General features: G+C 41.0%; 2 protein-coding genes across 7 annotated transcripts in view; one reads left to right on the top strand and one right to left on the bottom strand.

The window, feature by feature from the left end:
* The window catches only part of LOC113219484 (transmembrane protein 87A), a 64,553-nt gene extending 60,288 nt beyond the window's left edge, over positions 1-4,265 (bottom strand). For 3 of the 4 annotated variants that reach the window (XM_026447920.2, XM_026447922.2, XM_026447921.2), the window contains exons 1-2: positions 3,967-4,265; positions 2,781-2,841 (exon numbers count right to left, since the gene is read on the bottom strand). In XM_026447920.2, the coding sequence (XP_026303705.1) occupies positions 2,781-2,841; positions 3,967-4,110 (205 nt within the window). In that variant the 5' untranslated portion in view covers positions 4,111-4,265. Of the gene's footprint in view, positions 1-2,780; positions 2,844-3,608; positions 3,817-3,966 lie in introns of those variants that run through there. The other variant, XM_026447923.1, reaches the window with a different exon arrangement.
* The window catches only part of LOC111529156 (neutral alpha-glucosidase C), an 84,352-nt gene continuing 74,016 nt past the window's right edge, over positions 3,923-14,258 (top strand). The window contains exons 1-5 of one of the 3 annotated variants that reach the window (XM_023196002.2): positions 4,897-5,220; positions 7,112-7,174; positions 9,265-9,373; positions 9,725-9,932; positions 12,529-13,339. In XM_023196002.2, the coding sequence (XP_023051770.1) occupies positions 5,192-5,220; positions 7,112-7,174; positions 9,265-9,373; positions 9,725-9,932; positions 12,529-12,911 (792 nt within the window). In that variant the 5' untranslated portion in view covers positions 4,897-5,191 and the 3' untranslated portion in view covers positions 12,912-13,339. Of the gene's footprint in view, positions 4,157-4,181; positions 4,756-4,877; positions 5,221-7,111; positions 7,175-9,264; positions 9,374-9,724; positions 9,933-12,528; positions 13,340-14,258 lie in introns of those variants that run through there. The other 2 variants (XM_031935014.1, XM_023196001.2) reach the window with 2 other exon arrangements.

Below are 14,258 nucleotides of genomic sequence, written 5' to 3'. Positions count from 1 at the left end.
GCCTCAAGGAAGCTCATATTATCATGGAAGCTTCATAAAACTCATTAAACACAGTTTGGAACACAGTATTCTAATGAATCAAAACATTATTCTGAAGACTTGGGAGGGTAAATCTGACTATATGACTGATTAGCTGGAGGAAGTCAGTATTCGCTTTTATCTCTGATTCTAGCTGTGAAAGGAAAAATATACTAAAGACTCCCTACTTTATACAAATGTGACAAAAATAAACATGACTGCATTTAGGAATCTACTTTTGGTTCATAATAAAAGATACAACCTAATTATAAGCTTCCTTTTTTCCTTCTTTTAAACTGTTTTCTCAAACTAATTTTTAAATGACCAACACATTTTCAAAGGACTCTACTAGAATGTTGAAAAATTTAACTTGTTGGATAGAATTTATGGAAATGGTAAAAAGCAATCAGGCTATGAACTATTCAAAAGAATCCACAGAGATAAGATTAACTAGTAAAAAGCCACTAAGAACACATCCCCCAAACAGGAGACTTGTAAGGAAATTTGGCAGCAAAAATACTGCTGTTTATGTTAAAAGACAACATTTAGAATCTTAAATGAAAGGTTTCAAGAGACAATGAAAACGGTTACAGCCATTCCATGGAAAGCTATATACCATTCCCCAAAAAATACAAAATCAAAGACAACTGGTAAATATGAGAAAGCACAGGAATAACAAAGAAAAAGATAATGTAAATATTAAAGTGTCTCAGGCTGGGCATGGTGGCTCACACCTGTAATCCCAGAACTTTGGGAGGCCAAGGCAGGCAGATAACTTGAGGTCAGGAGTTCAAGACCAGCCTGGCCAATATGGTGAAACCCCATCTCTATTAAAAATATAAAAATTAGCCAGCATGGTGGCACACGCCTATAGTCCCAAGTACTTGGGAGGCTGGTGCAGGAGAATCGCTTGAACCCGGGAAGCAGAGGTTACAGTGAGCAGAGATCGCGCCATTGCACTCCATCCTGGGCGTCACAGTGAAACTCCGTCTCAAAAAACAAGAACAAAAAATAAAGTGCCTCAAATCCTCCAAAAACAATGAAATATAAACACTTCAAAATATGCAGTTGGGGCCAGGCATACAGACTTAGGTCTGTAATCCCAGTTACTTGGGAGGCCAAGGCAGGAAAATCACTTGAACCTGGGAGGCAGAGGCTGCAATGAGCCAAGATCACGCCACTGCACCCCAGTCTGGGTGACAGAGTGAGACACCATCTTAAAAAAAAAAAAAAATGCAGTTGGTTTAACTTGGCAAAACACCACTAGATCAAACTACAAGTGAAAAAAAGACTGAACCTAATAAAAAAATAGAACAGCAAACAGGCTGTCAGACCATTCCAAAAGACAAGGGTTACTAGGTTACCTAGAAAACCAATCTCATAAGGCCAGTGTCAGAGTAGATTTGATCTAAATCAAATGTAAGTCATTGGTCAGGAGACTGATTACATATTCATGAACATAGCATATATTCTTCAGAGAAATTCTACCTGCTGCTTTCACTCCCACTAGAATGTAAGCTCCATGAGGGAAGAACTTTTTTCTACCACTTCCCTGTAGTCTATGCAATAAGTAATAGTTACTCACTCAACAATTGAAAAGAATAAAATCATCCAACTATGACTTACAATTTTGCACTTCCGTGAACACAGTATGCATAGAAACACACATCTATCATCAGGATTGTTATCCCTTATCTAGAAATAAAGCTGCCCACGATCAATTATTCTGTAAATTAAAGCCAGTTTCAGAACTAAAAGGAACCTTTATTTAACAGACAATGGGATACTTTAGATTCAGACACAGTCATTTTTCCACTAGACAAACCAGTTTTGTTCTACATTGTCCCTATTTCTTGATGATATCTGAGCTTCCTCTTCCAAGGCAGTAAAACACTCCTTTTGTAAATAAAAGATCTACTAAATATATTCCTTCACAGCCAATGGCCTGACAAACCTAGGTCATGTTTTCAGTAAACCATTCCCCAAAAAGTACAAAATTAACAAGCACACAAGAGTAAAACCTCTTTAATCTACACAAAACAGATTAAAACAACCATGCAGGGAATCAAACCCAACATAATCACAGTCATGCACTACGTAACATTTCAGTAAATGAAAGACTACATATACAACGGGGGTCCCATTGTAATATCGTATTTGTACTCTACTTTCCTATGTTGAGATATACAAAAACTTACCATTGTGTCACAACCACCTATAGTATTCAGTACAATAACATGTTATACATGCTTATAGCCTAGGAGCAATAGGCTGTTCCATACAGACTAGGCATGTAGTGCTACCCAGTTTTAAGTATGCCATCCAGTTTTAAATATACTCTATGACATTTGCATGACAAAATCACCTAAGGATGCTTTTCTCAGAACATATCAACTGTAAATGTAATTCGACTGAGATGTGACTGAATATTCAACGTGTATATGTAGCACATATATCAATATATGTAATGTATATAATGTATATATTAATATATAATATATAACATATATATAATATATATAAACATACATAATATATATAGCGTATATATGCAATGTAAACGCCAGAAAAACAGAAGAAAACAAAGTTCACACGAGTACTTTGAAGATGATTCAATGAAAGGACCTTAGTAATCCTAAAAATATTTACACCTAGATAATGCCAGACTATTAGATTTCAGAACTTTAAAAATAGGTAATTTAAAACATTACCTATGAATTTTTAAAATTCAAATTAAAACTTCATGAAATTCAAAAACTCACACTTCAGGAAGATAGTAGTATTTCTGAAGAGGATCTTTCCAAAACTAAAATAATTTTTACCCTGAAAAGATAAAGGAAAGATAATTAGCCTCAGATGGCTTCAATTACCAAAGCATCATATAACTAAGGCTGCTAGAAATTCCAACTTAACTTAAAATCTTTATGGGATGTACCCTTAATCAGCTCATTCCCTTTACTCACCAATCACTGCTCAGAATAACCAATCATTTTTTCAAATGAACTATTCTGTGTGCAGATAACCGGTGTTTTATTTTCAAATCTAAAAAGACTTAAGTATTAACCACTTTAGTAATAAGCAAAAACCTAACTGAACCCCTGAAAATCTTCACCACTGAACAAAAGGTATAATGTTTGCCATATACAAAAGTCCAAATAAGACTTGGACATTACAATCAGTGAGCAGGGCAGAATGAAACAAAAAGGCCAACGTAAGTTTAATGGGGCTAATGGTTTTCAGCACTTCCTCCCTGCATCTTGTTTTTGTCTGCTCACAGGACTATACCTGTTACTGAAATAAGGTTTAAAATGGGTAAGGGGCAGAAAGGGTCAACCCATGTAGTTATTTATCCCAACGAAAGATTAGCCTTACCACATTAAATTTTAAGTACTATTTCTTCCATTTTAACCACTCCCATGTTAAAACACATTTTTAAAATCTCTATGCTTTCTAGTTACACAGTAAAGCTTAGAATAGCCATTTCAAAGTTGAAGCGAAGTCGAATTATTTCGTAAGCAGGATTACTCAGGGACCAAGAAGTGCAGAAGAAAAAAAAGAAAGAAAGAAATGAAGGCTCTATTTACGTATCTTTCTTATCCAACCCGGGGGCACTGGATTCTGTGAAACATAATCTGAAACATAAACAACTCTCCGTTTGTACATCAAGTTTACATCTCAAGTCAGGCACTGAAAGTTCTGTTTTTCTGATGAGATGCCGCTCCACCACTCCTGTCTGTTGCTCAAGTGGCCCTGACATTCCCGCTAGCCTAATCAGTGCGCGGCTTTTCCCTCCAGGGAGGTGGGTCCCAGTTGGCCAGCCACACAGACCATCCCGGCAACCCCACCCCTTTTGAAGAGACTTTTGCGGAACCTTCATGGACCCCTTGGGCCGCCGTAGCCCCACCCCTTGCTCCTCTAGGTTCAGATGCTAGTGAAGTGAACACTCACCGACGGTATCGGAATGTGCCACTTGGACCGGTCGGCAGCAGCTACGGGTGCCGGTCCCGCACTGAAAAGCGACAGTGGTGACGGCTGAGCTCCCAGAAGCAGAAGAACGACAGGTAACACCTGAAGCCACGCAGCCGCCGCCATCTTCACAGCCGTGGAGTTCCTACCGAAAGCATTTCACCCTCTTCCGGTTCGTCCCGCCTTCTTCCGGCTCTCCTCTGGGGGCGGGATTATCCGGGTCCTGGAAACGTCGCGGGGCTTGTTTGCTGTGCGACGTAGCGGCCCCTCCCTCAGATTGTCGTCTTTGCGCCGTGAGACTTTGGACCTACTGCGCAAGCGTCACTCTGTTGGAACCTGGTCAGCTGGGTTAGGGAGATCGCTACTTGCCAGCCCGGCCTGAGTCTTTTCTCTGTCCCAGCCCTTAAAGGTTTTGGGACCAGGCAGGCACCCCGTGCAGGATTTGGCTCTTTACTTCTCCCACTCGCCCCAGCCCCTCATACCTTATAAGTCAGTGTCAGACACTGGGGCCAGAAAGTCTGGAAAAGCCCTAAGTCTGGCTGCCCAATTGGCGTCTAGCAGTGAGTTCTCCGGTTTGGGTGGTATTTAAGCAAAGGCTGGAATTCGGCGGTGGTGGAGTACACGCGATTCCTAGGCTGGGTAGTGTAACAACCTTCAAAGGCCCCTTCTAGCCCTGAAGAGTACGATGCTGCAGTAGAATCTGGCCGGAGACGTAACCTCCAGCAAAGACCCGGCCGACACTTGCCACTCTTAACCGAAAACGGAGACAGGGTCAGTTTTCAAAATCTGTGGCGTGACCCCGCCACTGAGGTAGATCTGCAGATGCTTCGTCCCAGTCGGGGAGGCCGTCTCGGCATTTCCCGGTTCACACGCTCTTGATTTTTACCCGCTAGGACTCATTGCGTACACGCCTTCACCGCCGGTCAATTTCGGTTCCTAACAAAAGCATGTTCCTCCTCAGCCACCCATAATCAAGACAAATTTGCCAAGTAAATCATTGTAGAAACGCTAGTTTGGGCCTGAAAAATTCCAGGAGCAAGAGTCAAGATTTGTCACTCCATGAGGATCTGGAGGGGACTCCCTTTCCAGAAACTTGACGGTGAAGTGCTGGTTGTAATTTTAGAAAGACATTCAATCGTCTTTTTTAAAAGATCGCCCAGGGCGCTTGTCCTGAGAGCTGGGAGCTGGTCGGAGTGACAGAGAAGCCATGGAAGCAGCTGAGAAAGAGGAAATAAGGTAAAGGCCAAGTGCTTCTGTAGCGAGTGACCCCAGGGTCCCTAGAAACAGGGAATAGTACCTGAAAGTACCTGAAAACATTTTGGCTTTGAAGATTTCATTGATTTTTTTTTTAATTGCACTTCTTATTTGCGTATTTGGTATTTGCTCATCTTTATCTTTTCTCTCAATTCGCAGGGAGTTAGTTGATATTAATAGCATCTTGTAAAATACTTTCAGGATGGTTAAATAGGCCGGGTGCAGTGGCTTAAGCAGGTAATCCCACAGCACTTTGGGAGGCCAAGGCCAGAGGATCGCTTAGAGTCCAGGAGTTCGAGATCCCCTCCCCGCCCCCTCAGAGTCCCAGCTACTTGGGAGATCAGTGGGGGGATGGATTTGGAGGCTACAGTGAGCTGTGATCTTGCCACTGCTTGGGCAACAAAGTGAGACCCTGTGTCCAAAAAAAGGGATGGTTAAATAACATTGACAGTGGAAAAGTTGCCATCAGAACTCTAACACATGAATTTCAGGCATGTTGCTTTCCAAGTTCAACTATAACCACCCCCTTCCTATGTCATCCCAGAGTTAATTCTTCAAAGCTATAAAAAGGAAACAAAAGATTCTCCAATCTTTGTACACTTGATTGAAATAAACTGGGCCGGGTCGCTCATGCCTATAATCCCAGCACTTTGGGAGGCCTGTAGGTGGGCAGATTGCTTGAACCCAGGAGTTCAAGACCAGCCTGGGCAACATGGTGAATCCCTGTCTCTACAAAAAAATTTAAAGTTAGCCAGACATGGTGATGTGGGCCTGTAGTCCCAGCTACTCAAGAGGCTGCGGCAGGAGGATAGCCTGAGCCCAGGAGGCGGCGGTTGCAGCGAGCCAAGATCGTGCCACTTTGCTCCAACCAAGGCAGCAGAGCGAGATCCTGTCTCAAAAAATTTTTTTAAATAAATTAAAATAAACAGACAAAGACTGAGTTCAGTGGAGGACAAACAGTTTTTTAGTATGGCCAAGTATATATGCCTGGGCTCATTTTCATAATATTTCGACATTTGTGTTCAGTCATAGCTTTCTATGTAATCATGGACATGCTGACTACAGATGCATTCAGCCACACCGGTGCATGAAAGCCAGTGTTATTTTTTTTCTCGTTATAATCTGTAGTTGTTTTAATCAGATGGAGGCTAGTTTAAATACATATACTCAAACTGCAGTATACACATACATCTCATTCATGTTTTATTCCAGAAACGGCTCTTCTGGAAACTTGGTTTTAAAAAAACATGGCCCCTAGATTGTCACCTCATCTTAAAAAGCAAGAAATTCCCCTTCTACGTCTGTTCTGTTCTTATTCTAGCACCTTGCACCTCTATTAAAACATTTGTCAGCTTGTATTGAGATTTTTGGTAAAACTCTTACTGACAGCTTGAACACAGTCCATATCTTCCTCCGAGCCCAGCACCCAGGAAGAATATTCTGAAAATATTTTGTTGAATAAATCTGTGGGTGGGTTATGGTTGTTAGTTTGTCTGGTTTGTTGGTTTTGGTTTGTTCGTTTTGGGATGCTGTTTTGGTTTTGCTCCTTCACATTTTACTTTTGCAGTCATAACTTTCAGTCATTATTTCAAAAGAACATGTCCTGTTAAGTGACAGTGATCTTTTCCCGTTACTTTCGGAGTAATCCCAGAACCTGATGTTTTGTTGTTTACCTCAGAGGATTTACAAAAGGCTATTGTTCTGCAGCATAATGTGCTATATTATGTTATACTATGACCGTGACACCATTTTGCATTGCAGAATAGACGCCAAAGGTTTATTTTGCATGTTTATACTGTAGTTAGAGAAGGTACAAAAATTGGACTCACAAGCCCTGTGTAAAATAAATTTCTCAAAATGTCTTTTTATTTAGCGTTGAAGATGAAGCTGTGGATAAAAACGTTTTCAGAGACTGCAACAAGATCGCATTTTACAGGTAAGGAAGATAAATATAGTAACCAGATCAAAACATTTCTTGACAGTATTTCAAAATTGATACTTATTAAATTTTTTAGAACTGATAGACTTTCCAAGGAAAGGATAATTTAATAATTAAGGAAATCGTCAGACAGGAGACTCGCTTTTAACTTTATACATTTACTCCTGAAGTATTTAAATTTTTCCGTAAACAGCTATTTTATTTTAAAAGCCAACGTATTTTTAAACTAGTTTTTAAATTTTGATGCTTTGAATAGATACACTTTTACATGGTTCAAAAATAATATAAAGAGGTATACATTGAAAAATGTTACTTCCACTCCTGTCCCATTCTACCCATTCCTCATCTTGTCCCAAATAACCAAATTTCATCATTTCTTATTTATCCTTCTAGTATTTCTTTTTGTAAATACATGTATTTTTATATTATTCCCTTTCTCTTTTGTTGTCACCCCTTTCTTTTACCAAATAGGTTTTTTTTTTTTCCCTGTTTTATAGTTTGTTCTGAGGAGGAATTCATATGAGTGCATGGAGATTGCTTCCCCTTTTTACAGCTGCATAATATTCCATGGGGTAGATATACTATTAATATAATGTATTCAGCCTGTCTCTTATTGCTAGACCCTTGGGTTGCTTTTAATCTTTTGCTAAAATAGCACTACCACAATGAAGAACTATACATAGGTAATTTTCTACACATGCATGTGTATTTATAGGATACATTTCTAGGAGTAGGATTACTGAGTCAAAGAATAAAGGCATTTGAAATGTGTTAAGTATTGCCAAATTTCCCTCCATAGGAATTATACCATTTGTACTCTTATCACCATTATATAAGATTGCCTGGTCGGGCGAGGTGACTCACACCTGTAATCCCAGCACTTTGGGAGGCCAAGGCAGGCGGATCACCTGAGGTCGGGAGTTCAAGACCAGCCTGACCAACATGGAGAAACCCCGTCTCTACTAAAAATACAAAATTAACCAGACATGGTGGCGCACACCTGTAATCTCAGCTACTTGGGAGGCTGAGGCAGGAGAATTCCTTGAACCAGGAGGCAGAGGTTGTCGTGAGCCGAGATCATGCCATTGCGCTCCAGCCTGGGCAACAAGAGTGAAACTCCATCTCAAAGAAAAAAAAGGTTGCCTGTTTCTCCAGAGCTACAAAAAATATGCCTTTAAAATCTTCATTTTATTTTATTTATTTATTTTATTTATTTTATTTATTTATTTATTTATTTGAGACGGCGTCTCCCTCTGTCACCCAGGCTGGAGTGCAGTGGCACAATCACTGTCCACCGCAACCTCCACTGCCTGGGTTCAAGTGATTCTCCTGCCTCAGCCTCCTGAGTAGCTGGGATTACGGACATGCGCCACCACGCCTGGCTAATTTTTTGTATTTTTAGTAGAGAGGGTTTCACCACGTTGGTCAGGCTGGTCTTGAACTCCTGACCTCAGATGATCCACCCACCTCGGCCTCCCAAAGTACTGGGATTATAGGCATGAGTCATCATGCCCGGCTATAATCTTCGTTTAAAAAAAAAAAGTCTTTATGTGATCTTGAAACTGAAATTATCAAAAATTGTGTTATACAGTATAGCTTTCTAACATATTCACTCTCTGTTCAATAGGAAGAAAAGTGTATTATTTTAATTCTGAACAGGTATCTAGAGGGAAGTCTACAGTGAATGCCTGGTAACCTTGTTAAACGACTAGATTCTATTGAATTTCCACTAGAAATTACTTAGTTACGATTAAAGTCCACTTTATGGAAAGAGGGAGGAAAATTAACAAGCTCACAACTGTCATCTATGAAAATTGCCCCACCATCTCAAGAAAGGAGACAAGATGTCATCCTTTGAGCAACGTTATATTAATCAATTTTATTAGTGTTCTTACTAATACTCATCTTATTAGCACTCTAATAATAAAGTTCTTGATTAGCACTTTATTATAGTACTAATGCTGTTTGTGCCCTGAAATTCCCTGAATATCATAGTGAATTTTAATGACTTCCCCGTGATAATATAGTCTGTTGGATCCTGACAATCACAAATAATTATCAAGCATCTGCATACTCCTTATCTATAGGCGTCAGAAACAGTGGCTTTCCAAGAAGTCCACCTATCAGGCATTACTGGACTCAGTCACAACAGATGAAGACAGCACCAGGTTCCAAATCATCAATGAAGCAAGTAAGGTGAGATGGAAGTATTTTCTACAGAGAATAATTTATTTCTGTATTTATTGGGACTGAATGAAGTAAATTTCCACAAAAGCCAATTAAAGCTATGTATGCTTCAAAAATAAACCTCATTAGAAAAGGAATATCGGCCTTTTAGTGATTAGTGGCTCACGCCTATAATCCCAGCATTCTGGGAGGCAGAGGCGGGCAGATTGCTTAAGCCCAAGAGTTCAAGACCAGCCTGGGTAACATGGCGAGCACCGCGTGATACCAGTTTGCGGTGGACACCCACATATGCCATTTTACATTACTGTAGATCATTTTCTCTTTTTGGATCCTGAAAAAGTGAGGGACAATGCTATTCAGGTCAGGTGCCAGGACCAGAGCCCAGCAACCTTCAAAGGCAAAGAAACCACAGTCCAGGAGGAGCCACAGTATCTCAGCACAAGACAGCACCTGGCTCAAAAGGAAGCTGAGGAGCCTGATAAACAAGGACAGATTACCTGGGACATCAGCAACGTAGCTCCCAAGACTGAGAACTTTGAGGACCTCTTGGAACAGACTCCATGCTCAGGTATTAGAAATATTGGAACCACATGAGGAATCTGCATGCACTGATCTCAGGCAAATGTATGCAAATATATATTTCGGGAGATCACCCTGAAATTCTGCACTGAACTCCATTTTAATGTCCTCCTTGTCATGTGGTGTTGAGATGACTACTAGGCACATAAGGTTTCATGCCCTCTGTCAGTCTGTTAGGGACAACAGAGGTGATGGTGATCGCTAATGTTGCCTGCATCTTGTATGCAGCTCATTGCATAGTGAAGGAGCCTCTATTACGCCGGGCGTGGTGTCTCACGCCTATAATCTCAGCACTTTGGGAGGCCAAAGCAGACAGATCGCTTGAGGCCAGGAGTTCGAGACCAGCTATGGCCAACGTGGCAAAACCCTGTCTCTACTAAAATTACACAAATTAGCCAGGCATGGTGATGCATGCCTGTAATCCCAGCTACTCCAAAGGCTGAGACATGAGAATCGCTTGACCCTGGGAGGCAGAGGTTGCAGTGAGCCAAGATTGTGCCACTGCACTGCAGCCTGGGCAACACAGTGAGACACTGTCCAAAAAAAGTTGACCTAAAATATGGCAAAGACAGCATGAAAAAAGAAAAAATTAGGCCGAGTGCAGTGGCTCACGCCTGTAATCCCAGCACTGTGGAAGGCCAAGGTGGGCAAATCACGAGGTCAGGAGTTCAAGACCAGCCTGACCAACATAGTAAGACCCATCTCTACTAAAAAATACAAAAATTAGCCAGGCATGGTGGCATGTGCCCGTAGTCCCAGCTACTCAGGAGACTGAGGCAGGAGAATCACTTCTAAAAAAAAAAAAAATACAAAAATACAAAAATTAGCTGGGTGTGGTGGCACATGCCTGTAGTCCCAGCTACTCAGGAGGCTGAGGCAGGAGAATTGCTTGAACCTGGGAGTCAGAGGTTGTACTGAGCCAAGATTATGCCACTGCACAGCCTGGGCAACACAGTGAGACTCTGTCTCAAAAAAAATTTTTTTTTAAATAACGAAGAACTGTTAAAAATGGTTTCTGGGATGAGATGGGTGTTTCAAGGAGATCACACATTAAGATATGGTATGAGTGTGATCTGAAGTTTTAAAATAAGCTGCATACATCCACTTATTCAGAATGATAGCTGTTTATTTCAGGTTGAGAGGGACAGCCCAGAGTCTAAGAGGATCGTATTCAGCTCACAGCTGCAGTTCTCAAATTGCACTGATCAGGCAGATTCTTACAAATCCAACACTCTTGGTGCCTGCCTGCCCCTACACCTTTAAAACCCTTAAAGCAGAAACTTTGGAGTTGTCAAGATTTGTTAATTTTTGAATTTCTCCCTCTCAATTCCCTTCCCCAATCTGCTCCTTAATAAACAACCAGGAAGCAGAACCAAGCTTCATTCAACATTGTGTTAGGCTGCCATAACCAAATACCACAGGCTGGCAGCTTAAACAACAGATGTTTATTTCTTGCAGTTTTGAAGGCTGTAAATTCCAAGATCAAAGTGCCAGTAGCTTCACTGTCTGGTGAGGGCTCTCTTCTTGCTTTGTAGATGGCTCCCTTCTTCTTGTGCCCACACATAGTGGAAAGGGAGTGTGTACACAAGCTCTCCGGTCTTTTCTTTTTTCTTTTTCTTTTTTTTTTTTTTTTTTTTTGAGATGGAGTCTCGCTCTGTCGCCCAGGCTGGAGTGCAGTGGTGCGATCTCAGTTCACTGCAAGCTCCACCTCCCGGGTTCACGCCATTCTCCTGCCTTAGCCTCCCGAGTAGCTGGACTACAGGCACCCGCCACCACACCCAGCTAATGTTTTATATTTTTAGTAGAGATGGGGTTTCACCGTGTTAGCCAGGATAGTCTTGATCTCCTGACCTCGTGATCCACCCGCCTCAGCCTCCCAAAGTGCTGGGATTACAGGCGTGAGCCACTGCACCCAGCTCTGGTCTTTTCTTATGAGGGCACTAATCCACTCCTGAGGATTTCCTCAGCCTCGTGACCTCATCTAAACCTAATTACCTCCCAAGGGCTTCATCTCTGAATACCATCATATTGTAAGTTGGCGCTTTAATAGTAAATTTTGGGAAGACACCAGTCCATAGCAAACATGATGTTCCTAGGACGTATATCTGTTACAAAACAAGCTGGAATGTTGACCTGTGTGTTGTCACAAGGTCAGAACATCCAGGCTTTGGAGAAAAACTGGTTGCAGGTTCAGATGCGTAAGTTTTCTCACATGGGGTCCTAATATAGTGTTGTGCTTATTCCTGATGACAGAATAATCAGGTAGATATTTAGTAAAGAAGCTTCCAGAAAATAAAAAGAAAGTGATCAGGAAAGTGTTGACTGCTTTTGTAGAACTCAGTTGTTGTTTTCTTTTTTTTCCTACTACTCTCAGTTTTCTATCTTCAGTGAAAATTTGGTTTGGATTGAGAAAGACACATCTAGTCTTGTGATCTAGGCAAAGGAAGATGTATGCTGTCTTGTGAGTCTAGCTTAAAAAGCATTGCTAGCAAGGATGTCTGGAGCAATCTACTTTATATTGCTAATTATGATGCTTTCTGATGATATAAGTGACCATTTGGCAACATGTTTATTTTCTTTTGCAGCCAGTTTGCAAGGTTTCACCAGAGACAACACTTCCAGCGGCTTCTCCAAGGATGCAGGAATATCTCCGAGCATCTCTGTGAAGTTACCCCTTGCCTCTTCATCTGAGCCTAATGAAAATGAGGCTTTGCCCAACCAGCCACCTTCTCAGCAGACGAGGCACGACTACCACTTGTTAGCCAGTACTGTGTCTGCAGAAATGGCCAGGAAGAGGCGGCTAATTTGGGAACTGGCCAGACAATCAGAAGCACACCTGGACAGGCTAATTGTCCTTGGGGAACAGGCCAGTACCCAGCATGAGGTTGCCAGTATTCTTCATAGAAAATCAGTGCTTGCAATAAACCAACTGGCTGCCACTATGGAAGGGACAATTCGTGCCCTATAGCAATTTGATGAACTATTAGACCATTCTCTGGATCCCAGAAGGTCTTGATCACAGCTGGTAGAGGTGGTCGCTCACTGTTCTAGGTCTTTTAAGTTAACAGTTCTTTATGTAATAGTGAAGAGTCCTGGTGCCTCAGGAAAAGCAAGATCAGCCTACCAAGGAGGAGTTGATGGAGTCATAATTTTCCTACTTCACACCCACTTCGAATTTAAATATGTGTCCTAGGGCTGTTCTGTTAACTCTATCACGGTCTTTACTAATTGTGATTCCCAGTTCTGGGTGAATAAAAAGTTTTTGTTTTAATGTAATTGTGATCAACCCTATGCTTGAAGACATAGACAAAGCTATTTCTACCACCATGATGTTTACAAAATATCTGATATTTTTGCCTATATAGCCATAAAAAAACTAGATTCGTGGATAACAAACCACCAAGTTTTAATTGTTTTTATTTTGTAAGAGAGAAATAAGACAGGAAAAGAGAATTAATACTCTTTTTCCCAGACTGAGAGGTGGGCTTCTAAGTAAAGATATATGAAAAACTGAGTAGAGGCTTGCAGTATTAAAATGAACCTCCAAAAGGTATTCTTTTCTCTGAGGATGTATCTCAGATTCTCTGTGTAATTGGACATTAACACATCTTACATTTTTTTAAGAGATGGGGTCTCACTTTGTTTTTCAGGGTGGAGTGCAGTGGTTACAGGTGCAGTCAAGGCACACTGTAACCTCAAACTGCTAGGCTTAAGCAATCCTCTTGCCTCAGCCCCACTGAGCAGCTGGGGCTATATGCATGCAGCACCCACTGGCACATCTTAAATATTTCTAAGGGAGCAAAACCCATGCTTTCTTACCTCATTGTAACTATCCATTTAAAATTATTATTTTACATAAATTGATCTGGCTGGAATTGCGTGTAACTACTTACACTATCTAAGGATTCATACTAAATTCTCAATTTAAGCAGTCCAACATCTGTAACTTCTTGATGTATTTTTTCATTGTCATTTCAAATCATCACTAACAAGAGGAAAAGATTTGGTAGTTTATTTGTATATTATTTTATTTATAAATATCCAGCAGGTCCCAGCAAATAGGAAAGGAATATCTACGTATGTTTACTATTTAGGTAGAAAAATATAATAACAGTCATGTCCAGACTTTTTGAAAGAGCAAGGATGTGGTGGAAGGATTGGGAAAGAACTGGCAGTTAAGCCTCAAGGAAGTGGCTTTTGAGGTTTTGACAGAGGTGCCTTAGGACTCAATGCTGGGAAGACAGGGGACTCTAAGGTGGGACACTGAGCCATTCCCTACTGTCTTTAACCCAAGAGGCTTTACTTATTGGACTTC

This window comes from Piliocolobus tephrosceles, unplaced genomic scaffold (genome assembly GCF_002776525.5).
Source record: "Piliocolobus tephrosceles isolate RC106 unplaced genomic scaffold, ASM277652v3 unscaffolded_110, whole genome shotgun sequence".
NCBI lineage: Eukaryota > Metazoa > Chordata > Mammalia > Primates > Cercopithecidae > Piliocolobus > Piliocolobus tephrosceles.
The sequence above is the reverse complement of the archived record's forward strand: the minus strand, read 5'-3'. Positions and strand labels throughout refer to the sequence as shown.